We start from the raw sequence: 27643 nt of genomic DNA on the forward strand, positions 1-27643 counted from the left end.
TAGTTTTACCTCCAAGATCATTCAGCTGTGCTATGTCACCTCTGTCCTTTTTCTCTGAAGAACGATAAACTTTACAAGGACAGTTATATTTTTTTCCAGGAAAAGTTGTTTAATGCTTTGTTTTTGGCATCCAGCTTGATTTAAAGGAGCAGAAGGTCTCACTTGGTCACTCTGCTCTTTTTTCTGGTGAGGAGAGGAGAGCAAAGAAGAGATAAACTTCAGATAAACTTCATAGGATTCAGAACAAAATTTTATATGGACTTTTTCAGAATTAATTTTCTCTGATACTTTTATCAGAATAAAATATCCCTGATCTCTCAGTGTCTTTCTCCTACCACCATTTCTCCTTCCACCTAGGTTGATACCCTAGATAACCTAATTTTCTACAATTTTTCTGACTTCCTAAGACTTGCTCTTTCCTTTTAACTATTTTTAAGTTCTTTATCCTTTCACCATTCTGTGGCTGCTTGGCCTGCATTTCCTATTACACAAGTGTCAGCATTTTCCCACACTACTCCCCTGGAGTTGTAAAATATTTGTTTTGACAGACTGCCTCTTTGTTCTCATGATTATATTTACAAGAGTTTACATGTTTGTGCTGTCATTTGAAACTTTCACAGATTCTACAGCCCATTGTGTAATCTAGAAGATTATTTACAGTCCGTAAACTGGCACAAGAACATCTTGGTTTTCAAATTGGAGGAATGAACAAGTGTGTGCACAAGCTCACTGGCAATGTGAGAAACCCTGTGTAAGAAACTGTTCCTGCAGTTTCTGTCCATGTTTGTGATGCCAGAGCCTTTCCTGGCAGCTGCCTCAGGAAGATAAAGCTGAGACTGAAAGCATCCAGGTAGGTGTTAAGAAGGTGATGAAGGGTACAGTAGAACTCCTATAGGAACAAAGAGTGATTGAAAAGAGCAAGGATAATTCAGTCTGAATAAGGTGAATAATAGGAATTTGATTGAAGTGAGAAGATTAGTAGGAAATGACTACTGTCTTCCTTTTAGCTCTATCTCAACGTATGAAGTAAGGAGATAAAGTGAAATTAAAGGATAAAGGATTTCTTTTTCCTGGAATATAATCATTCATTGGCATTTGCTGTTTCAGAGGACATGGAAGCAAGTCAGGGGCGATTGTAGCAGACTTTTAAGGGTTCATTAACAGCAATTAGTAATTTTTTTGTTCCTTTGAGTAGTTTGAAGAATGGACAAAACAGATACAGGTTTAAAACCAAGGACCTTGGGCATGATGGCAAATAAAAACGGGCAGTGTATGAATTAAAGAGAATATAGTCTACTTGAACTCCCACAATTTTTTATGGCCACAACCACATTTTTGGTTGCCAGAGTGAGACAATATGGTTGTTTTCATCTAAGTTTATATATAAACAATTTTCATTTGCTCTTCTCATTGATAGCAATTTGGGTAAGATTCATCTACTTGAACTTCAGCACTTTCAGTGCATGTATTTGTAAATGTTAACTCTTATGTGTATTTCAGTGAATGGCAACAGACACCTTTAAAATAGGTCAGATGAGCTGTGTTCTATAAGTGAATATTTCTCCCCCTGCTGCATATTACTTCTAATTGAAAAAAAAATCAGACAATACTCTACATGCAGGTAGCTACAATGTAAGCATGAATATTTAGGCTCAATGAATGTTATATTGATCACTGCTCACAGCTGCTCACAACTGTATTTCATAGTTGCAGTCTTGCAAAAGATTAAGAGAGATTATCTATAAGAGAGCTTCTACTTGGTGTCTCCATTCCATAAATTCTTTTATATTCCCACCTGAGAAGCTGCTATTACAAAATCACACACTTTTTATTATCCTTGCAGATATGTATGGATTCATTCCTCTATTTATATTACAAAGTTGTAAATGAAACTATTTTTGGCTTGCTAAGATCATTATGCACAAGACTTGGCTTTTTCGTATTTTTCAGAGTTAGGGAATAGTAGGTTTAAATGATGTAAAGTCTCTGTGACTTTCCAGTTTCTGCTAGTCCACATGGAATTCTTATCTTGTAATAGTCTGCATTACTCAATTTTATAGAATATATCTCTGCTCCCTCAGACAATACCTTATATTTTTTTAGATTGGATCTCTTTTTACACAGCAGCCCTTTTCTGTCTCCTGATCATGAAGGGAAACTCAGAATAGATGCAGATGCAATTTGATACTCTGTGTTTCACCTGAATGGAAGAGCAGATGAGAATCTGCCTTCCAACAGGGGCAGATAGGCACCTACCAGGGCATTTTCAGTGTCACCTGGGTCACATTACGTCAGACATGAGTAGTAACTTAGCTGCTTTAGGTTTTGTGTGTGCCTGGCTGCCTCATCATCTTGGATGATTCCTCTCCACTCTGCTCCCATGCAATAGGGGCGCTGCATTTTCTGAGTGTTCCATAATGCCTCATGTGTGCTGGCAGGACAGAGCTCACTTAGGGCACTGCTCTGTTCTTCTCACTGAGGTCCTACAGAAAAGCTCTGGGATTCAGAGAGCTTTAAGTGACTTCTCCAAGACTGCACAGAAAACAGAAGTCTTGCTTCTGCAGAATCGCTGCAATTAATGCTGTCAGAGCTGAATGGCTCTTAACTGTGTGTGGATGGTTATTACTTTGTTATTGCAGGATTTTGCAAGCATTGATGCATCTTAAATTTAACCTTTTCTATACTTCAGTAGTTTCAAATTACTTTTATCTATTAAGCACAAAAGTTTAAAAAGTTGGCATATGTAAACTTGGTTAATTTAAGCATTTAGATGACTTTAAACAGTCAAAATTTATATGTCCTGGATGAATAGAAATGTGAAATTAGATAAGATTTCTCAGTTATAAAAGAGAATGAAAGCAGAGAATGACAAATTGATGTATGAGAAGCAATATATGAGATGTGCCAGATAAATTATCTTCTGATATGTTAATGAATCGCAGATAGAGAAGTTCACAATATAATGATTTATTGAGATTTTAATAAAGTAAATTAAAAATTGAAAGGTGATCTCAATGAAAGAATCCCCAGGAATCTTTTGAAAAAATAATTAGGAATTTGAGCTTTTAAAAAGGCTTTTTATAGTCATAGACCTTTATACTCACATATAACACATTTGCATTTTAAATAGATGCATCTGAAAAATCTACTGATGCTACACTTCTCCTTATATTTACATGGAAATAATGAATTTTAAAATACTTATTTAGAAATATGTTTTGCATACTTGCACACACTAAAAAACCAACCATATTTAGTGCCAGATTGTTTTTGACCACCCAGAAAATCCTGCAGGCCTGTTTTACAATGACAAGTAAAGATAAAACACAGACAGATGTAAAAAATATTTGAACAAATAATGTATTTGTGAGTAAGACTTCGTTTTAGTTAAACCAACACAGGTAAGATTTCTTCAAAGAAAACCAATTCTCTAGTGCTCTTTTTTCTGTTTTGCTTGCACACAACACAAGCAACTATGTGGAAAAAAACCCAAACTATTGTTGTGTCAGGAGAAAGTAATTGTAGCTGTCAGTTCAGCCTGCTAGCCATTCTAATTAACTGGGTGAAACTTGTACAGCCAAGATATATATTTAAAATCCAAGAACATCCACCATGGCTTTATTTCTTCCAAAAAATATTCTTCATGTCTCAGCATCTGATTCAACATGTTTGGCTGTTAATGTCCATATATCATTTTCTATATTAAAAGCATATTTTATGAAATAAATTTATTTGCAAGATAGTTCCTACAATACAGAATATTTCCAAACCCATCAGTATTCTAATTACATTACAGCAAGTATTTAAACACTGATTAATCTTGAGAAGTAAAAATCATCTTCTATATCTACAAACAACAATATAATGGATGAGATTGAACACATTCAAATAATATATTTACAAAAAATGCATGAGAAATACTACCCCACTAGATTTAATCTAGCAAATGTTCTCATTATATGATATGTAATTTTTTTCATTACTGTTTAACTTATTATTTCTTTTCTCTTTTAAATTTAAGATCTATTTAACATTTGTTGATTCAACTCCCAGCATCAAAGTAAATCTGCATAATTTTAACTTTTTCAACATGAAATCTAGCACCACTTTATATTCCCCGTGTACAACAGGAATGCTTTAAACTTTGACTTTTACTTTGGGGGTTTGAAATTTCTCTCAGTGCAGAAGTTTTTTTGAATGTCTGCTTTTGGAGTAAAGAAATGCATTACGTTTTCCACTCTCCTTTTTCAGGCGTTCCCAGTAGTTTGATATTCTACCCCCCCACCCCCAGTATTGAAAGATATGGATCCATTGCATTTGAGAAGTTTGAAAGAGACTTTATTTTCTGTTCCATTTTTCTTTGTTGTGTGATAGCAGAAGATCAGGTTGATAAACCACCACAGGTACCCCACTGCAGAGAGCAGGCTCCCTGTCCCTGGGGAGGTTTTGCCCACAGCAGAGGTGCTGGCTCAGTGGTGCTGTTCTGTCAGCACAGTCCAGGAAGATGTTTAGGGAATAACTGTCCTGGTGTTTGTAGCTGGTGCAGAATTCCCTACATAAAGGGTGCTAATGGTCATTCACATCAAAAGAGGCATTGCCTGCAAAAGGAGTGTGGCTTTTTAATTTTTATTAAAAATTCTGTAACATCATGTAAAGAAGTTTTACCAGCAGAACTTGCCTTTGCTTTTTGCAACATTTTCCCTGGTTATGCATCCAATTTAAGTACCGTAGAAGGAAGTCACAGTAAATTAACAGCTGGCTGGCATGCTTGGAGCTTTGAGGAGAAAACTACTCCTTCCTTTTTACAAAAAGCTTGGGAAAAGAATGCAGTTGGTCTTCAGTTACTTGGTTGCAGTGACTGAGGTAAGGGTAAACTGAAATAGATGAGAATTGGATGGAGGAGAGATTAGGATCTACAAGCAAACACTGCTGGCTTCCAAAGACTAGAAGGAAACCTCACACTGTAATGTTCTACAAAGTGTCACAGTACAGGTATTTGGCTGAGGATAAACTAAAAAATTATCATGAAATTGTTGCTTGCCAGCTGTTTAAAATAATTGGTCTCTCATTTGTTGATGGGCTTTTAAATGCAAACTCAATGTCGTTCTCATCCATAACAGAACTACTAACTTCTGGGTATTACTCATCAAGAAAACTCACCCATGATGGCTATCAAATCAAACATTTATTAAATGATGCAATTTATACTTCATTCCCATACACAGGATGCCTGACAGTACTGGAGCATTAATACAGCCCTAATCAGGTTTAACTCCTTTATTATATAAATATATAGCAAAGATGCATGACTGAGTAATAGCAAAATCCACATGAAATGTGCATAATCCAAAGAACTCTATAGGGCAGAGACTGAAATTTTTGAGCTTCTGTTCCGTTGAACATATCTTTTTAAAGAATAACATGTCTCATTGCAAGGGGAAAAAAAAGAATGTAAGGAATATGTATCACTGGCTATTATCAACAAAAGAGTATATTCTGTAGATAACAAAAAATTTTCTGTTTACAGAGCTGGATCTAAATGTTGTAAATTCCCACCATGACCCAAATTTAGATTTAATTAGCAGAAGAATTTGACTTTGAATTATGCCATATAGCATAAAATAAAACATGGAACTGATGAGTAGGTGATGGCCCCTGTGATTTATAGCTGTTTACCTGACAACCTTTTGCATTATCTCTCTCTGCTACTGCAGATCCAGTTAGTTCTCCAGCTGATAAGCTAGAAATAGGAAGTGTGTGATCAATCTCTCTCTTACTTTGCCAAACCCCCATGTTTGAAGTTCAAGTATCAAGGTAATTGCGCCTTTTTTCGAGCTATTGGAAATTATGAAATATATTAGTGCAAGTATCTTGCCTTACTCTTTTTTAATTAAAGTATATGCTTATGGTTTTGGGCCATAGAAAGAGAAAAGCATGGAAATATGACTCTAGAACACCCTGCAGTCTAAAACAATAGAGGGTTATATCAAACTGACGAGCATAAAGAAATCTGTGATTTTTCTTTCAGTCTTGCATTTCTTTGGGACTGGTTTCATTTCCTAAGATACCTGGGATGGCAAGTGGTGCCAGAATATTTCTGAACCTAGTTATTTTCTTGCCTGTTTTTGCATTGTGTCTCACAGGGATCTGGTTTGGTTCCTGTGCTTATGTGGAAAGCACAATCTGACTTATTGAGAGTTTGAGAGGAAGATGGCCTGGGTTACCATTAGCATGATTTATATCCAGCTGCAACCAAACAAGATTTGCAATTGCTTTCCATTTATACAACTGAAGCCTGTGATCTAAATGTGAGATCAGCTGAGAAAAATCCCCGCAGATTTACCATGTGTGGTGGTTTGGGCAGGAGTTCTGGAGAAGGTGTTGTTCCCCTGGCTGTGCAGGTTCTGTCCCTGAGGCTGTGCAGGCTCTGTGCAGCTCCTGACCAGAGCACTGCAGCCAGCTGGGAACTTGATGGCAATGGCAGTGAGACCATGCTGGCTTTGAATTCCCTGATGAGCATCAGGATGCATATCTTTGCGAAGTGGCAGACAGATTAATGAAATACATGTGGCACTTTGGGCAACTTGTATAAATGATGTGCTGCCTGCAGCTGGTTCACCGTGAAATTTGATTGTTGTGAGGAGAGATCAGCAGAAGGGAGCGCGACTCCTCACGATGTTTTGCTTTCTGCCTCGGCTGCCTGGTAGCCCAAGGTTTAAGATTTTTTTGTGTTAATATTTAAAGTCCCAAGAGGATTGCATCCCAAGTGCATTTTTGAGCTTTTGATGGCCTGCATTCCATTTCAATCTTGCTGGTTAGGAGGGAGAGGTTTGGGGCCTGAGGGCTCTATGAAATGAACCAGCTGAGAGCATACAGTATCTTTCTCTCTGGAGTACTGGCTGTGTGGAATTTTTTCCCTCCGGACCTCAAATGTGTGATAAATTTAGTGTATTTAAAAATATGTTTGCCACCTAAGTTTTGCATTACAATATTATTAGTTGTAATTATTTAACTGTTAGTATTTATGATTTAAAGTAGCAGACTAAGGAAGAAAGGCTGTGGGAATATCCTAGTCTTATTAGAGTCACCACTCTCCCTTGGACATTGGTTATGAAATATTATTAATTTGGCATTTTCAGCTTACTTTCCAGCACTTTTAAGGATCTCTAAGAGGCTTCTATGATTGCTTATTTTAAATCATAAGATATTAAATACTTCAGAAAAATAATATTTTTATGCTCTTCATGTGTAAAACCCACAAAAGGCAGCTGCTAAACATGCTGAGACTCTTTCTAGTGGTACCTTTATTACTCCATCTGTATTTCATCTGACTGTCATAACTACAAGAGGAGTAAATCCAAATTCATCCCCACATCCAGTGAAATTCTGACAGGTTTACTTAACTTGAGCAGAGTATAGTTGTACCTGAGGTCCTACTGAAGACACAGGTAGTGTGAATAAAACATCAGAATATAGCACATCCAAATCAGGGGTCCAGATCTGCAACTTCAGCTCAGGTGTTTTGTCTGTAACAAGTAGGATTTTTTTTCCTGGTCAAAGGCACAGAATCAGGCTCCCATTTGTTTTGTTTATTTTGATCTTCCTATCAATAAGGTATTGGAAATGCTAGAACATTTATTCAGACTTCTCTATTGCTTTTACTTTTAGCATTGTATTACACTATATAGAAATTGGTTAGATACAGTCTTGTAAAATGTTTCAAGCAGTACGTCACATAAGGCAATTATGTAAAGTTTGTTGGTTGCTTTTGCCCAGTTTATTGCCACTAAAAGAGCACTGCTGCCCTGTATTTCCTTCATATTCAAAGAGATCTAAATGACCATCAGTGGACAGCAAAGAAATAGTAACTGAATACAACTTTGAATCAACAGTAATGAAAAAACTCTTTTAGTTATTCAGATGTAACATTTTCTAAAGTAAAACAAATCTGTTTAAAATTATTTCTTTCTGTTATTGTTAGCATTGAAAATACTATATTTATTTTACGAACTGGTGGCTTAATCAGCACTGAAGGCATGTTGGGAAGTGTTAGAATATATTCTGTCATTTGGCTCAGCTTTAGGCAATTATACATGTAAATATAATTACTATGGTATTCTTTTTTAAAACATATTAGTCTCAAGTTTGTGATGAATGAATCTGCAACGTGTTTTCTCGACACCTTTTTGAAGTGAATTAATCCAATATTAATTTATTTTAGATGTGCCAGAAGCATCATCCTATTACTAATAAGTCGAAATAGACAGCAGGAAATGCAGGTCCCTTCCCAGCATTGCCAGAATGCATCTCTGTGTGTATCCAGCAATCTGGGTGATGTGTTGACAGAATGAGGCCAGAGATGCAAATAAAGGAATTCTCCCCCCTCCTCTCCTTGCAGTTTATTGCTTGTCATTGACTAACTCAGTGACTAGAATTTCTACAGAAAAATCAAACTAAGAGAGGAACAGCTTCTCTATTAGCATTACTATCAAATGTTTAATTCGTGTTTTAGGCGATAAGAGTATTTATGTTTCAAAAAAAGCAGCTATTTAATTTGGTTTATCAGCTGCCTAAGGCTGAAGTAGGATTCTCCAGGTATATAAATTTCAGGCTGGATTCTTAACACAAATTAGAGTAGTTTTACTGCAGTTGCTGTAGTGGACTGTCATCAGTGTCACTTTACATTAGTGGAACATGACTCCAAATGCTTCTCTTAAACACTCTTTTTTAAAATGGAAGGTGATTTTTTATACCTATTCTCCCAAAATATCTTTAATTATGCTACTATGTGTGGTAGAGTTAGTTATTTTGTCTTAATCTCTTGCAAGTTTCTAATCTGATTCCCTGACATACTAACGCAGCACAGAGACAAAATAAATTTATTTTTGCAAACCATAGCGTATGTTTCAGCTTTTACTGCTCTCAGATCAGGAAAGCTCAATTTAGGATCAAAACTATTTATATATATAAAAAACTATATAAAAGAAAAAAACTATATAAAAGAAAAGTCAGAATTCATTAATAAATGAAAAAAGTCCCCAACAACAATGCAATCAAGCACTGAGAGAATTTATAGATAGAGAAAATCAAAGATAGTGGGTGACTGGCAGGAAAATTGCATTTATGTGAAAAAAGGATTCTGGGTTTTAGTATGAAAGTGAGGTAACATAATCCTGTTGCCTTTGATCATAATACACAAATGATCAGGATAGGGAGTCATGCAAGCATATATAACTGTACCCAATTTTTATTTGATAAAAAGGAGTCATGGGCAAAGTACTCTAAGAAGACAGATAACAAGCTTCTGTATTTTCTGGCTCATTGTATCCTTTCTGTAGGTACAGAAAGCCAGATTAGTATATTTTATTCATGCTCACTTGGGTAACTTTGTTTATCCAGAATAGTTACCATCTGTGAAAAACAGTGCTTTGGACAAAAATAGAGGAGGATATAAAATCTAGTTAAAAAAAAAAATAGGGCTTCCAAATTTAGTTAGCTGTTACCTATGGAACACATACTTCAATTTGGCAAAAATCTGTCCTGTAGGTGATTTGAGGGGTAAAAAATCACTCATTTCCACACAAGCACTCTACCAAACAGAAAAGGATTTTTCTCAGATTGAAGCCTGAACCTCTGTTTGGTGGAAGGGGGAAACCACTCTTCCCAAGCTCTCAAAAACTGTTCCATGCAGACATTTGGCTGCTGAAGCAGCCCTGCTCTCTCTAATCAGGAACACACAGCTTGGTAAGATTCAGCAGGTACCCATTTTAAATGACTATAGTTATATTTCATATACCATTTTTCCCACTCATCTGGAAGTGTGAGACTTGGCTATCCTCGTGCCTAATCTTTGTATTTTTAATGCAAATGATGCATATTGTGAACTGTACCCATATAACATTGAAATCAGCTGGCAAAAAGGGTATTTCCTATGAAAATATATTTTCAAGGGAGAGATGAGAGGGTGCAGTGCAAGGCATAAAGATACTAAATGGGAAATGAATGATGTTCTGGTGCTGCTCAAGATGTTGTAACTTTTGAATAGTAATATCTTATTTAGGTCACTGAAACCAAAGTATTTTTAACTTCTTGGATGAAATTGAATTTTAAAATTCCATGTTTGTTATTAAAAATGTAGAGGAGGATTTTACACTCACACACACATACACACACACACACAATTAAAGGAAACTAAAACACAGAGAAAGTTTATTTTTTGAAAGTATGAAAGGCAGTTTTCTCGAGCCCTGTTCTGGTTTGCTTCCTGTGCATAAGTAAGCCCTAAGTATATAATCCACTGGCTGTTTTCTCCTCAGACAATCTCTGCATCTGTTTTATTCATTTTGTCATTGTGTACACCTGACAAAGAGCTTCAATCACATAAACATTGGTTGCCTGGGAAACACATAATTAATACGACAAATAAGTTACAGATAGCTCATATATAACTGTTACCTCTGGTCTGGTATGCCTTCAGCAGCATCAGTTTAGAGCACAGCTGTAGATTCTGCCTGTTTTTGTTTTAGACTCAGTGTATTTTGTAAGCTGTGTATGATGCATGTGTGTAACTACAGCATATGTTGTTTATGAGCCCTTAATCTTTCGTCACTTGAGGCAGCAGTGCCCTCCCGCAGTTTGCAGAGCTCCAGCTGCATCGCTTGTCTGGAATTGTAGATTTGTATCGCGGCTGAGTATAGAAAAGGTATCTTCAATCTTCTCATGACAGCTGCACAGCACTTTTCTAGGCTGACAGTCCTTGTCAAATCAACAAGAAAGCTGCTGCAGCTAGCGCTGCTGATTTTCCACAAGGCAGTTTAGAATGACCAACATTTGGTGAGGACAATTGTTACTTCCCATCCAATTTACCATAGCATCACTGTAGAATTTCACCCAAGGTGAAATAGGCACAATATCCTCAACCTGTCCTACAGCACTGTAGTACTCTCTAATAAGGAGAAGTATAGTGTTTTGAAAATGTATATTAACGTATATTCCTAATAGCCTAATGATGCTAAATTTCACTCAGGCATGTAGGATACCTACCTAAATCCCTGAAATGGCATCTTACTTAATCCTGTGCATTGTCATACCAGGCCAATCATAATTTTTATTTCTAACTGTGCCATATTGTATCAACAAATACTTAGCAGAAGAGGGCCTTCAGCTCAGCTTTTATCGTGTCCTAGTTGTCCTTGTCTTATTTTCTCCTATTGCAAATTTGGGTGGCACATCCCTAATAGAAACTTTATGATGGATTAAAAAGGAAACCTTATCCAGTCTAAGTAGCAAAGGGAATGGGTCCTTAATTACCTTCCCTTTAGTTATTGTCACCTGATTTATATCTGTAAGCCAGTGCTTTAGAGTGACAATGTGTGTAGTGTAATATTTTTCAGAATAAGAAAAAATGTAACATGGTTGTTTTATGTAATGAAGAGAGAGAAATACAGAGCGACTGTTAAACTATTATCTGTCCCTATATAGAAATGTTTTTCCCTGAGAACTGTAGTAAATTGAAGTAATATTCTTAATTCTGGCATGATAACTCTCTACTTTTATTGCAGGACAACTCAAACCATCTTTTTATCTCAGAAGAAACAGTACAAAACTAAGAGAAATGGCCTTTGAGAGAAAGACTGTACCTCTGGTTAAGAGTTTACATGAAAGTATTTTTTTTAACACTTACTGAGAGGTTTTTGTAATGACACTGAAAAAATATACAAAGAGAAAACATAAAACTATATTGCATCAGAAAATAGACCTCACAATACCTGTTCCATGGGCTAATATAGGAGAGTCTGCATTTTGCATCACATCTATTTTCACAGAAAACTATTATTTTTATCAGTCTGGTTTAATCTGTTGTATTTTCCCTAAGCAGCAGATTCACCTTCAAGGACTAATTTATACATTGCAGTTCTGTTAGAGTCTTGGTTTCCAAAATGTTTTCAGGAATTGTGGTAAGCTCATGTCACTGTTAATTAACCTTAAAGGCAAGACAATACAATTCCTCTGTAATCACAGAATAATACTACAGTCTTTTTAGCTACTGTTGGTTCTAACTTTTAAATTAGTTACACAAAACAGCAAAACAATTTATAAAGTCACATTGAAACTTGAAATAGCCAAAATGGAAACTATTTGGCCAGTAAGTAAACATTGCTCATTAACTGCTGGTAATGATTAATGTGTTAGGCAAATTATTGCAGATTTTATTTCCAATGTGTCTCTCCATTTCTATGACAAAATTCAAGCTTTTGAAGGAAATGAAGACCAAATCCATAAGGATAGAAAGTAATAATCTACAGTAGTATAATACTTACTTTAGTAATTTAAATATTTCTTTCTCTGTAGGGAAGAGTTACTGTACAATTCTTACTATGGGGGTGAGTCTCTCCTTTCCTGTTTTTATTTTCCTGTTAAATTGTGTAAGTAAACTGATAAATCATACTTTTGGTTTTGACCACATAGATTAAACAAGAAATTATAGGGATTATAAAAATATTGAAATTTTTGTCCAACTCATGAAAGCATCTGTATTGACAAAATAAAATATCAGTCAAATTCAATAGAAACAACTTATTTTTAAAATTTCTTTTTGATGTGCATGAAGACAGAAAACTCCTTATGTGGATATGCTTCCCTGCAGTAGTCAATCTGATAGGTCTTCAACAGATAATCTTCATTGGATTATCAGTTTTGTATCAAGAGGGTAGTGAAGGAGCTGATATGGAGCAGCATGCAATGATGTGTGTGGCCTCTAAAATCCCCCACAATAAAAAAATCTGATGACATTCCCAAGGGAACCCCTTTAACAATTATCCTTTAAGAGAAACTCTAAATGCTCAGCTTTCAAGGCCAAGTTGTGAAAGACCAGAAGCCAAGGTCCAAGGCCTTTGAGCAGCTGGATAGAGGGAATAGAGCAGAAAAATCCAACCCTTTTCCTGGTAAAATAATGGGTTAGGGTACAACTTCTTGGAGGAACTTCTTTGTTTCTTTCCCATTAGTAAAGTACTAGGAGTTTTGGGCAAAATCATAGCTTTTAAGTTTCCCAGTAATTTCCTTTAGGTATTATAGTTAGTACATATAGTCCAAATTAAAAAAAAATAAGATATTAGATTAATCTAGATATTAAGTATGTGCTGCTTATCATGGCTAAACTGATCCAGTTACAGCTGCTTGATGTGGTTAATTCTCTGTAATATTAGACCAAAGCAACCATAACTATGGCAATTTTGCTAAAAAAGGAAAGGAACAGTATTTAAAGTGAAAACTTAGTGGAAGGTAAAACATCAAAAAGCTGGTCAAATCATCATAAATTCTGCAGTAGTCTTGCACATGTAATTATATCATCTGTTCCAGATGCTCCCAAAAACCTTTGAAACAACCATGACTTCTTTAAGGGACCTTTCCGCATGAAATTTACTTTTGCAAACACCTTTTTAGCATCAGATAATGAGATGAAAGTTCTTTGATGACCAATGTAGAAAAAATTCATTTCTAAGTTGTGTAAATTCATGAGATATATGTAATTTTTTTAATTGAGACCTGTCTTGTTAATAACATCTTCTTACTGATTGTAAACCTGCAGTTCTTACCAAAAAAAACCTGACTAGTTTTGAATTCCAAGTGTCAAAAACGGAGTACTTTTTATTTCAACATTACTCAAGTACAGCTCAGTGGATTTTCCATTAAGTTGATCTGATTCCCTTCCTGAGCATGAGGGAAGGAGGGTTTTCTTAAAGAATGCAAGAATGGAAAAGGTCAGGATGGCATGAGAGAGTATTTTTAAGACCACAAAATGAGAAACTGATTGAAAGTTTGCAATGTAAAATTGCAGTCTAACCTCTGTTATGCAGAGGTAAAATTGTGTGGGTTTTGACCATTTACCAAAACAAAACTTATGATGCAAATCTTGATTTACATAAAACCAAACCAAACCCACCAACCACTAACCCAGATTATGTTATGCTTAATATACTTCTCATACTAGTAAACTCTAAAATGATCATTAAATTCATTCCATCAACTCTGTTCCTCCTGAAATGCTGAGCAGGAATGAGGAGTGATAACAAATCAAATAGATATATGCATCACTAATCCATACAGCTCAACTTTCCTTGAAATGTAAATTCCAGAAAGGGACTTGCATTTTCAAAGATGCATACAGCTTCTGCTAACTGGTGCTCCTGCATTCAGCTCATTTAAAGATTAGCTGTAAACTTCAGAGAAGAAAGAGAAAGATTTGATGCCTGCAAGCATAAATATAGAAAGACATTAGAATTTTCTCCCTTCCTTTTTCTTGGAAGACTACGAAATTTAATGTGGCATATAGATATGTGAATTCCTCAATTATTAGCATCTACCTGAAACTTTTGTTAAAGTATACATTGTTTTCTAATTTTGTTATTGTAAGAAAAAAAATTAAAAGAAGGAAAAAGAAAAAGAGAGTTTCAGAATGTATAGAAATAGAAAGTGATTTATTTCTGTCCGATATAAGCTACACTTATGTTGCTCCCTTTGACAATGTATTTCTGAAATGAGTGGACTAGAAGGGCTTTTGTAGATCACTGAGATTGCATCAATCAGAAAGAGCCAGCCATGGTAGACAATATTGGGAATCTGGATTTGGGTGTTCTGTTATCAGACAAAAGTGTTGTGTCCAAAAAATAGATTTATTCTGATAAAGAATCACACTGTTAATTCAGAGTTCAGAAATTTTCTGGTTTAGCTTTTTACTTGACTAAAGAAAAAGAAGATACTGTTAGACTGCACAACTGTTATTGCAGTTTTCCTATCCAATGTTCTTGTAGAGATGGTAGAAGACAAGAATAAACATCCTGTTCTTGACTTATTTGAAACAAATATATTTGTATTTCCACAGATTTCTATTGACATTATACTTCTTAGTGCCTAAATTGGACCAATATTAATGATTAAGAAGCCAAAATCTCGGAAAATGTGACAGAAGTAAAAGAAAAATTTGAGACATCTATAGATACCAGAGATGTAATAAAAAACCCCATACTTCAAAAAGGTAATTTCAGAGATTAATTATATGCTAATTAAAATAATTTTCTCTTATATATACATATGCAAGTAGTGGAACAGATAAAGAATAAGATCTATTATATTTTTTTAACACTGTATATTTATTGAGAGAATATTTGATGGAGGCTATTTCCACATAATCTGAGTCTGATTCTCTCCAGATTCAGAGGAATGCTGCTACCTGCCTAAGTAGCCCACTCATAAAGTATTAGATAAAAATCAGCCCTGCAATACTTACCTTTTAGCCTGGGAAGTGGAAGATTCCCACGGTAGGAACACACACTCCTCTGGGCTGAGCAGTGCTCAGGCAGAAGGACACAGATGCAGGACCCTCAGCAGGGTTCGATGGAATTTGATGCTTAGAGTTGATTTTCTTCTTTGGTATTGATATATCATAAAATGTTTACATGCAAAAGCAGAAAAGATCAGCATAATAACATTTAAAAAAATTACAAATAAAATCCTAATGCAGGGCTATAGATGGGTGTGGTTCTTCTGTGTAACCTCTGCCATAGTAAGCATACTGAACACTGTGTCTGAGATATGTAACAAAAAATGAGGTTATTTTAACGTTGAGAGTATCCCATGGTCTGCATTAGAAATGGCAAAATAAAGCTGCACCATGCTTCAGGGGGCAAGCAAATAATTTTTTTTTTTTTTTTACGAGAATCAATGTGCCAATGGAGATATATAAACCAAAGTCAGGAGAACAATAGAATAGTCACAGAGTACAAACATAATTCATATGGTAGTACTAAGAGCCTTTCCATTCAAGAGCAAAGTGACATAATTAATATAATCAAATATGTGTACAATTGCTCATATTAATAATTTTTTGGCTTTTTTTTTTTTTTTAGTGTATAGAGTATCAGTGTTCCTGGGATATTTTAATTTCTTTACATTCAGAACTCTCATGTAAACCTTCTTCAAAAAGTTCAGATTTTTACTTTGGAGATTTTTCTTTTAAACCCAAGATAGTAAGGGTATGGTTTAATACTAATGATATACAGACAGGTAGTTTCTAATTCACCTATTCAAAATTACAGGTGAAATAGATTCCTTCTATTATTAATTGATTAAGTACTTCAGCATATTAAAGAGGATGAATTATTTATTGGAGCTACTATGTATGCCCCTGTTTTAACATACAATTTAAACTTATTTCATGAAAAATTCTAGAAATCAACACCACTATCATGTGGGATATAAAAAATACTAAGAACAAAAAATACAGAACAGTTAGAATAATAACATTTCCAATATTTACATTTTTTACAGTTAGATGCATTTTCCCAAAGCAGCAGAAATCTTGTAGAGATACATCTTTGCTAAGTCTGCTGAAGTTAATATATTTGCATGATGAAAGATCAGAATATGACTCCCAGTACTCATACAAATACATAAAACCGATTTTTCCCCACATAAAGAGTATCACTTCAATGACTCAACAGATGTGTTTTTCCAATGAAGCATATAACCAGTATGTTAATTCTCACAATACGAGTCTTTACAGTTTAGAAAGGTATGTCTGAAAGTTTGTCTCAGGCCCTTTTTAAGAAACGTTGACTCCAAATGTGTTAATGCCAGTCAAAGGAATGATTAACCATCCTGTAAAATTTTGCATTGTGCTCTCTGAAGTAAGAATACAGTTGCTCTAAAACAGTGCTGTTAACAAGAGGATGGGGACGCCCTTTGGATTCATGTAAACATCTCTCCCTCCCATCACTTCTAATGCAGTAGAATCCCTTGGTTTGGTTAAAATAAAAATTAGAAGACATAATTCGGGAAGGAAGATTTAGAAATCTTTCAACTTTTTGTAATTCAGGAAGAGGGTCCTTGATTAAAGTATTGCCATCCACTATGTGAATCTGATCCAAACTGAAATGCTTAAGCCACTTTTCCATATGAACATCATATAGACTTCTCTGAATAGCTTTGTATTTGGTATTAAGCACTCCATTCTTAATAACAATATCTTCAAAGAGCTGAACAGGCTTGTGGCTTTCTATTCTGTTGTAATACACTTGGGTATAGTCAGATATAACTCTCTCAGTGGGATCTCTTAGAATGAGCAGCAGTTTAATGGAGCTATTCATGTCATGAATTCTTCCTGGAGCCTGTGGTGATGTAAAATAGCCTGGTGTTTTCTCAATTGTAATTTGATTTCCATAAGAAAATGGCATCAGATTTCTATACCAGTCTATTCCTTTCACGTAATTTTCATCCCAGTCAAAGAAGTGGACTTCTGTAGCTGCTACCACAATATTGGGATGGATATCCAACATTTCCAGCAAAGCCCTTGTCCCTCCTTTGCGAACGCCTATGATGATTGTCTGAGGTATTTGTCTGCTCGTGCCAGGAGGTCTCACCTGTGCTGAATAGTGCTCACTTTTATTGCTGAATAATCCCACTTGTGACTTCAGTGTTTCCAGCAGTGCCCCATTCTCAGAGGGAGCACCCCGAGCATGAGTCAGCAGAAGATAAGCTGACACCAGTAGGAAGGCCATGTGGAGAGCAATAATTATTTCAAGATAATGTTTTGCTTGACTAAGGAAAGAGTAGGTGAGGCTCCTCTTGAGATGGTTGGCAGAACCTGTGGTAAGCACACAGCAAATTTCTGAAGCATCTGCAAAATAAAATGAGACAAGTCAGTGTTTCTAAACTCATCGTCAGTTGAAAATTCAACGCAAAATTCAATTCACCTATCTAATTTGTGATCCCAGTAGAAAATTTATAGGGAAGTTATTTGCTTTTCCTGACTTTATTTCAGAAGGGGAAAAAAAAGACACGTGTTGGGGTTTTTTTGTTCTTACTGTGAGTGACCAAGGATGGAAACTAACCTTTCAACAGCTTTTATTTCCTCTAAGAAGAAGATTGTAATTGTTTACCTGATTTTAAATTGCTGACCATTTGTTGCTTGCTTTGATTTTCCTAATTATCTTCCATATATATTACATATTTCTCTTGTTATAAATATTGTACCCACTATGATGATAATAATTCCAGAGAATGCTTGAATGTCAACACCTTTCCTCAAATTCCCTGCTAGAATAGTATATTCTTATATAAATAACAGACCTGGATGATGGTGCCACCATTTGGGTCCTAGCGAGCTATGGATCACACAAAAATAATTCTGCTTAATTAAACACTGTAAACAAATCACAGGTATAGGCAAAGTTTTGGAATTTGAGCCCTTTAGAGCAGAAAACTAACTGTGTCAGAGAAAGAGTAAAGTGGCTAAGTTGGATCAGTGTGGGAAAAAATAAATTATTCAGGGTGGATGGATTCTTTGCAACTATCCAAGTGTTGTGATGTGTCGTTGCATAAGTGTTGGAAAAATCTTGGCAAAAATCAGATCTTCAGACAGCATTCTGCAGTTCCTCCAAAGAGACATCCAGATGCTTTCTGGGCACTCAGATTTCTGCAGGGAGCAAGCCTGCCTGAAGCTGAATAGCTTCTTTTACTCAATGCACATTGCATATGATCATTTTAAGAAGTGGCAAATGTTAAATATCTTCAAAATTTGAAAAAACTTCAGATTCACAGGTATGTGCATGGGCACATGTGAGTGAAAGAAAACTCCTCTGTAATTGTGTAATTGTGGTACTAACATTTTAAATCTCTAGGTAACTCTTGTATATAATGTTTGAAACATATTGCTTACAGATCTCCCATCACTACAGCAGTAATAAAAAATTCAGATCAATGCATTGCCTGCATGGAACTACTGTGCTTGGATTGCCTGTCTCTAAGTCTGAAAATCCTACAGGACTAATTCCCATTGAGAGGATTCTTGAGTTTCACTCAATTTCTGAGCAATTATAGGATTTTAAGATTTGTAGGATATATCTGCATTCTTGTTTTGTTTAAAATGCAGCATGCAAAAACAAGCCATTACGTACAGTGAAGCAGCAGTCATTCAAAAAACAATAACCATTTTTGGAATAATTTTGAATTATGGCTCATATTTTAAAGTAGTCTCAGAAATGTTGCAACCTTAGCTCCTTCTCCAGGGCTCACTGTCTCTTTCTTTTTCTTAATATACTGGTCACAGTACTTCATCTCTTAGAAACAACCTTAGAAAACACAGCCAATTCCCATTTGTCATGGCCCTGAGGAGCATTCAATATTTCTATTTAAAAATTGTTTACTTTGACTCTTACTTTACAGGCTTAAAGATTTTAGATTTTTGATAATAACAGTCTAGGCAATGCAGCAGATTCATTAAATCTCCTTTCTAAATCATCTTAAAACCTTCTCCAGCTTCTTGGATATTTAGGGAATGACTTTTGTCAGCCTCAATGAGCACTAAACTCTCAGATATATAGCAAATATAAGCTCAAAAATTGTCATTTAAAAATTAAACTGTGACCTTTAGTGAGGAAATCTGTGGAGTGCATTCCCTGTTATGTCCAAGCAAGACTTAAAGGGCAACTGCCTCTTCAAAAGGAGAGAGTTTCAACTAGGAAAAGTGAATATACAATTACTAAATATTGGAAAAGTCTAAGTACAAATTTGCTTTGTAATGACAGACTGGAACTGTTCTCCTATACAAACTTGAAAGGAAGTTTCAGTTTAAAGATCACATTTTTTTTACTAAGAACTTCATATGAAAGTTCTAGTTGAAGTTCCCAAGAGCAAGGAATGCAAGAATTTTTATGGGAATTACAGGAAGGAAGAACAGGTATCTTCATACCAAAACCATTTATAGTTACTCTTCCTTTGGATGGCAAGTTTGGGAAGTGCTAACCGTGCTGTTTAGAACTGCCAAGGAATTAAAATACATTCTGGTATAAGGGCAGCTAATACTGGTTTTGGAAATCTCCATAGGATGCACAGCATGAAGTTTGAAGCATCACACCCAGGATGATTTCTGAAATGCCAGCCTTCAAAGAAGGGACTCTGCTTTAACAACTTCAAGCCAAATTTTTCATGATTCACAAGGTTCCTGAAGAGCTCAGTCTGAGGAAAGGCAGAGTTATGCACAAGATGGTTTCAGAAGTAGAGATGTATGACAGTGGGGCAGCTCTCCAGACTGTGATGGCAGCAGGCTGGGATTTGGGAGTGGGAACCAAGGGAGCAGTTATCCTTCTTTTAGCCTGTTCAGAAATCCCAGTGTTAGTTTACCCTCTGTTCTTCTTCATTGTTAAATTAAGATTCTTTCAGAAAGACTGAGGGCTTGTTTCTGTTAAAGTCTTAGCATTTTTCCCAACTTACCTCTTTCATGCTAATACAGCATGATATACATTGTAAATGCACTTACACAACTATACATTAAATTACAAGTGCTTTGAACTAAGACAAGACCGGCCTTTAATGTCTGCCAAGCAAGGAATTACTTAAAAATACCAAGATGGCAACACAGAGTTCATTATCTGATTTAAATTCTGAAACTATCCCATTTTAAAACAGTTTCATTTTTGTCAGTTTCATGAACTGGTTCTTGACAGGTATTTTAGGCAAATTTATTTAACCAGAAACAAAACTATTTTTAGATTTTTTGAGAATAAATATTCTTGAGACTAACTAGGTCAACAGCTTAAATTGAAAAAATAGAAAGGAAGAGGGAAAAAGCAGGAATTTCTCTGAAATAAACTAAAACCAGAGAAAAAAAGAAACAGAAGTATTTCATACTGCTACTCTGCAGTAATATAGACAGAGATGTGCTCTTTCTAGATCTGGTGAGAAATGAAAAAATTCTCAAATTCACTTTTTTTATTTTGTTTAAAAAATTCAAACACATTAATATTATTTTATCCCTAATTAACTGGATTTTCTCATTTCATGCACCTAAGAATCAGGTGCAAACACTGAAACCCAAAGAAGACTGTAAGCTGAATGAGAAAGTAATTTATCACTGAGGAAAGATAGGTCTTCCAAAATATTCTCAGGTTCACTTGTGTGAGTGCGAGTCTGTTCAATTTACCATCTGAAACCAGCAGTTTTCTGTAAAACACACTTAGAAAGCAGGTAGAAGAAGAGATTCTACATTTTCTATGGACTGAAGGGTTGTCTAAAAAATAATAATGTTAGTTTAACCAGTTTTCAAATTAATTCATTGTTTTACAAATTTCTTAGAATCATTGCTCGGAAAAACCTTACCCAGGAAATACTACAGAAAAAATCAAATTCAGAATGTGCTGTAAAACTGGTGCTGAAATAGATCAAAATTGCCTTTGGGAGCAATTCTATCAGAACAATGATCCAGCTTAGGCCCAAGATATTTGACTGATTTCAGTGAAGCTCTAAGATGTTAGATCCTGTCATTAGGTAATAATTGCTACATAAATGTAAAGGTTTTAAAGAAGATTTATCATACATAATTGTAATGTTACTTGAATAATTTTTATGTTGTTGCTTTTTTATTCCTTTATGCAATTATGTGTACATTTTTAGAAGATATTAACTGCTTTTTATAATGAAAACAATATATTTTACATTGGTGCACTGCACCAATGAAGAATCTGAAAGTATTCTCATGAAATAAACCCCACAACACATTATCAGAATTACAGAGCCTTATTATTGTTTTCCCCTATTATTTGGTAGTGTTGGTGCTGTTCAGTAGCATAAGGAACATCAACATATATGATACTTATTAAGCAGAGATGAAATTCAAAAATGAATTCATGCTGCAGAAAGAACTAATTAAGTAAATAATACCTCAGGCTGCTGTTTGTTTTACTTTTTTAAAACCTTAGAAGAGACTGGAGAAGCTGTTATGCTGGCTGAAAAATCATTTTAATATTACAGAAATGAGCTAAAGACCCTTTACTGCTGCACTCTAAAAACTCCTAAGCAGCTTATGATTTATCTTGCTTTGGGGTAAAGTACAAAATCATAGGGTAAACCTAAATATATTATTATTACTGAATTGTAATATTATTAGTTCCTAATAATACTTCCCACTGCCTGTAATGTTTTTCATTGGAGAATTTTGAAGCACTCTGTGTTAATGAACTGCCTGCACCTTATTAAGGCCCCATTCTCACCTTACAGGAAATTGCAACTGACCAATGTATAGATCCAGTTCAGGAGTGCAAACGCTTTGGAAAGTCAGGTTAATGTGATCAGCTCAAGGCCATGTGGCAGGTTTATAGTCCAGCCAAGAATAAAAACCCCAGGGCTTCTAATTCTCCATCCAATTCCCCTTCCAATTCCAGCATTGTGCCATTCCACAGCAGCCTCTCACAACCCTTATGATAACCTATAGTTGAATTACAGACTGAACTGAAAAGAAAAGTGGTTCCTCAGTCTTTCAGCACAACACTCACGTATTTTGTGGAATAAAGCTGTTTCTTCCCACTTGCTCCTCGCAAAAAAAAAAAAAAAAGAAAAAGAAAAAAATGGAATCAAGTACAAACTCAGGATTTTGTTGTTTCAAGGTATTTGTGCATAAATACTTCTGTTGGTGACTAAAAAATGGATCAAGAGGAGGTGATCAAAGCAAGTATAACCAAACACCAATTTTTGTCTTGATTTTTAAAAATTTATCTGATTCAAAAAAGAGTACTATTTTTCCTGTTAATTCCTGTTACACATGAACTCATCCCAACACAAAGATCAATCACTGAGAAGAGTACAATTCAAATATGTTGCTGGCACAACAAACGTGTAACAGCTCAATTATATCTATAATTAAGAACATCTTTAATAGTGACAATATAGAAAAGCTATTGGAGCTTAAATGTACTCACAACCAAAAGTCATATAAGGTGAACTGTTTCAGAAATTTTTTGAAGGACAATCATACTGTGGTGACAGTTACTGTGGCTAGCACAGGTCTTTCTTGTGAGAACATTTTGCTGTGTTTTATAAACAAAGATAAAGTCTGGATGTTTTTCAAACACTGTCTCGAGACTTGGACAGTTCAGGCCTGGCCAATTAGGCCTAGGGGGAGGTTTCTGGCTGACCAGTCTGGGCGACCTCTGAAAAGTCTATATAGATATGGAAATCAAAATAATAAATGCCTTTTCTTGCTACACTGAGAACTGGAATCCTTTTCTCTGCTAGCGGCTCAACAGCGACAAGTTACATCACTGCAAAATATCAATATACAGACTGGCTTATGTAATAAATAATTCTAAACAACAACAATATAATTCTAAAAATTTTCAAATATCTGAGATTAGGCTGGTGACTTTCCTTCAGTAAAACTATAGTTAGCTGCATAGCATAATAAATGTAAATCTGCACTCAGTATGGCTTATACATTTTTTAAAAACAGGCAAATGAATTATCCAGGGCATATAGGACACATTGCTTAATAGAATCCAGTATCAAGGTATTCAAATCCAATAAAGCAATGACTAATTCTATTAATTCTAAGCACTAAATATTAGAAGTAATACTATCATCAAAAGTCCTCTTCATAATACCTAGATTCTTATTTATAGTATAATTTGTGAAATAATGGACATTTTAAAATACTTGGCACATGTTCAATGGTTGAACAGAAAAGTATCCTCTTTAATATTAAATGAAAGGCTCACAGTTCAGCTACTTCTATCCACCACATGTGAGATTTGCCTAGGCAGAGTTCAGGAGACAGTGAGAGTACATTTCTGAGTGTGAAAAATGTTTAAAATATTTGAGAAGTTTCCTGAGTAAAAACAATTTTGAGTAAGTCTTAATTTTGTTACAAACAGTGCAATTACTTTAGGTTTATGTTAGAATGAGATCAATTAGGTGCAATTGAATAGTTTTAGAGCTGTGTCCCAGAAGTGAGATTTGATTCAGAAGAATCCCAAATTAACTATTCCATGAAACTAAAGACTGTGTGGGAAAGGACAGTTATCCCAGAACAAGGTAACCCTTTATAGGGCATTGAACTTTTCTGTGACAATTTCACTCTGTGCTCCATTCCCAGACTAAGTGTAATAATAACATTTGCATTGTTGTTTCTGGGCTTTATCAGGATCAGGTAGGAGAGGTCACTCAGATCCCATGAATATCCAGGGATGGACATGAAGAACATCTCCCACCTGTAACCATGGAAAAATGTCTGCTACCAACTGGAGAAAGCAAGAAAGGGCAAGAGGAGTGAAATATGACCCTGCAGTTTTGTCACAGAGCTACAAGCTGAGCTCCAGTGACCTCTTTTCACACGAGGAACAGAGGACCAAGTATGAAAAGGAGCACAGACTCAGAGTCAAACAAATATTGCAGCAGTTCATATTGCTGATAATGAACCTTAAGGGTCTTGTAGGCACCTAAGAATTTTGTTCACTTTCATCTTACTCAGACTATGGACATATTTTTATTAGGGAGATGCACAAAGAATTCCTAAATGAGGTAGTACCTAAAAACCCATGATCCCACAGATTGTCTAGAAATGCTTCCTTACTGTTGTAACACCTTTCTGTGTAATAAAAAGGTTTAAAGGTTTCTCTTTAAGCATCAACACAAAAATATATGTTAGAACAAAGAAAGACAAAGACGTTAACATTTTAAAGTCCTAATATCAGCAGTGAATTTATTTGTGTCAACCTTTTCTAATGATATTGCAGTTTTATAACAGCCAACAGTTACTACCATACAGGAATAAAAAAAGGAATAAAAAAGAAAATAGCTGTTTGGTGAGTACAGATTGAAGCTGCAATGTAACAGCAAGTGGCTGCAGGCTTCTACCAGGTACACAGACTGTAAGGGATTGAGAGGAAAGCTAAGAATGGTTAGCATAAACTATAAACACCGTTAAATCATTGGCAGGTGATATTAGCAGATAGGAATTTTGAAAAAAGTTTGCTTCCCTAAGGCTAACATTACATTTCCTAATTCCTTTTTCTGATAACGCAAGATAGGAAATTGCTTGATGGTAATATGACTGCAAATATGTAGCAGTACAGTAATACATACAGTATAAACACACAAATAAATTTCTGAGCTAAATAAACCTTCTGCAGCTGTAGTTTACACATTTACATTTTATGGTATCTTTGAAAAATATCGTACTCAAACCATCCACATAAAAGTCACAGAATTACAATTTCATAAAGGTCTTTAATATGTTTAGTCCATAAAGCCAGGTACATTCTAAGGATACTTCTAAATAGACATAAATAAAATTCTGTTTCTATTAAAATGTAAAGAGTGGATAGTGGTCAGATTAGCACAGATGAGATGGCCAATTTTATTTGTCTAATCACTCTACTTATCACATTGGCATATTTCAAATGGAATTGCATTACCATTTTGTTGAATTAAACTTACACCTCTAATAGTTAATTAAGCATCTGGATTAATATAAATTGAAGTAAAAAAGATGCCATGCCAGTTCTTCAGCCAAATAGCCATGAAATTATAAAGGTGTAAGATGTACTGATGTGTGGCTGATAAGTAGCTTTTATGGATATTTCTACGATACAGCAATAAGGTTAAACTTCAGCCTCTCTACCTCTGATATGATTAATTGAATATTATTAACTTTCCCACACTCATTGTCACAAAGAGCACCTTAATGCTCACTGATGTTTAGGAAATAAAGTTAGAATTCGATGCAGAAGATTTATGAGAGATCTGTCTTTCAAAGGAAAAGATTCCTCAGAGGGTCAGAGGTGGCAAGAGAAGTATTCAGTAGGGATGAGGACAGCTTAACTCTGTGGCACAAACCAGCAGATTCCTACAGGACATCCAGGTCAAATAGCTGACTGTAAAACTTGTTCTGCTCTTGTAAAGAGCACATATTCTTGGTATTATAACAAAAACACACCCAAAAAATCACACACACAAACCCCCACCTTGAATGCTGTCCAACAGTGAGATATCTCAGATGAGCCAAGGTCAATCTCTTACCCTCCCTTTATTTCTTTTTTAATAACTTTTCTGAGGCTCTGGCATTAGTCCCAGGGAAGTAGTGATATGATGTTGACTGATAAGAATTGCTCTGTGGGGCCCTATATAAATGCAGTATATCCCCATTATACAAGGCATGAAGCAAACTGATCCTTCCCCTGGTAAAAAGTCCTGCTATCCAACAATCAGCAGCTTGGAGATGTCCTAATGGCAAATGCAAACAAGTAAGAGAAGGATCCAACTTCTTGGCTCAGGGTTACACTCGAAAGCACAGATCTAAATTGAGCTGGGAATTCACCCAAAATAAAACAAAGCAGCTAAAAGGACTATCAGAGTTGAAATCTTTTGGCCTTGTAAAGGATGACTGAACAAAATTTAAGAAAAATAACAGCTCAGGAGCAATTTTTTCTTGAAAGAGTGACTGCAGAACAGAGGATGTGAGAGGATATAAAGAAGCAGAAAGCACTAATCAATGAGGGACTTAAGACTGAAAGTTTAATTTTCAAATTTTGCGTACTGGCATAGGCCTCGATAAAAGACAAGATCAAGATAAGGATCAGAGAAAAACAGGGTGAGGATGAATGTTCAGTAAAATAATGGGATTTACGAAACTAAGAAACATACTAAATGCACACTGAGTTTACATATGCTGAGAAACTTGGGGCACCATGGAATCCAAAATTATACAAAAAGGACCTCACAGTCCATTTTTCTCAAAGTAAACAAACATGTACAGCCTGTAATAAGAGACTCCAGAAAGCAACTGCTTAGCAATTCTGAACACTGACTAATAAATATATCAGTAAAATACGTAAAAATAAATTAGCAAAATAAATATATTAGCCAAAACTCTGTTTTACACTGGTTAACAAACTGCTCCTAATAAAGAAGGTAAATATACTGCAGTACAGAACATGCAAATGTATTGGAAAAGAAACAAATAGATAATGCTTTTTTTAATAGAATCTCAATGCCTTCATAACATGTCCATCATGAAGCTATGTCATGTTCAGCCCAGCAAATAGCTGTAGAGATACAGGAATAAAAGGAATTTAGGAACATTTGAAAATGCCTGGTAAGTGGAGTACAACACATAAAACAGCCCAATGTGTGACACTCACGCGTGTCTCGCACTGCTCCTCAGGCTGGCACTGGGAGGCAAGGATGACAGCCTGAAAACATGGAGTGAGTGAAAAGCAGATTATTTTCTGGCTATTATGGAAAAGCAGATATCTTTGCTCCTTACCAAACCTGTTTCCACTGCCAAAGTATCTCATTAAAATACAGTAAAAAGTACTCACCACTCCAAACGGTCTGAGAACAGATAACTAACACCAAACAATTCTAATGCTTTTCTCCAGGACTTATGAGATTTAGTGGAGTCCCATCGGACTGTCTTTTGCACTTAGAAAAGCTCCTATGCAGTGAAAAATTTTCAAACTTTGATATACAGACTGAACCATGTAGGCATGTCAGTAGTCCATCCAAAGATATACACACACATGTCAAAAACCTTTACACTTCAGTGGAAAACCAAGCAACTCCCTCTCCTCTTTCCCCCCAGTCCAGACATTTATGACAACTTCCCAACAACAACCTCTGCATCTACAAGTTTAAGGTGTCCTCACAAAAAACACTTCTGTTGTGACACCACTGCACCAAATAGCTCGGTTAATTCAAGCAGAACATGTTCCTCACCATAAAGCATCACTTCTGCCCCACAGCTCAGTGTCATGGTGCACCCAGACAAGGCTTCCACATTTTTCCTTTAATGCTGCTTCACTTCAAATCAGTTACA

General features: G+C 35.5%; 1 protein-coding gene and 1 long non-coding RNA gene across 3 annotated transcripts in view; one reads left to right on the forward strand and one right to left on the reverse strand.

Annotated features, from left to right (window-relative positions):
* The first annotated feature begins 630 nt into the window (after positions 1-630).
* LOC146435290 (uncharacterized) lies at positions 631-27039 on the forward strand. Its single transcript, XR_014853196.1, has 4 exons — positions 631-850; positions 5715-5814; positions 6144-6308; positions 23969-27039. It is a non-coding gene; the product is annotated as an uncharacterized LOC146435290 (long non-coding RNA).
* The window catches only part of LOC146435291 (heparan sulfate glucosamine 3-O-sulfotransferase 1-like), a 43453-nt gene continuing 30901 nt past the window's right edge, over positions 15092-27643 (reverse strand). For both annotated transcript variants that reach the window (XM_085065143.1, XM_085065142.1), the window contains exon 2: positions 15092-17674. In XM_085065143.1, coding sequence (XP_084921269.1) covers positions 16626-17555 — 930 coding nt within the window. In that variant the 5' untranslated portion in view covers positions 17556-17674 and the 3' untranslated portion in view covers positions 15092-16625. The remainder of the gene's footprint in view (positions 17675-27643) is intronic.

The sequence above is a fragment of the Lichenostomus cassidix genome, chromosome 6 (assembly GCF_008360975.1).
Source record: "Lichenostomus cassidix isolate B80296 chromosome 6, HeHo_3.0, whole genome shotgun sequence".
NCBI lineage: Eukaryota > Metazoa > Chordata > Aves > Passeriformes > Meliphagidae > Lichenostomus > Lichenostomus cassidix.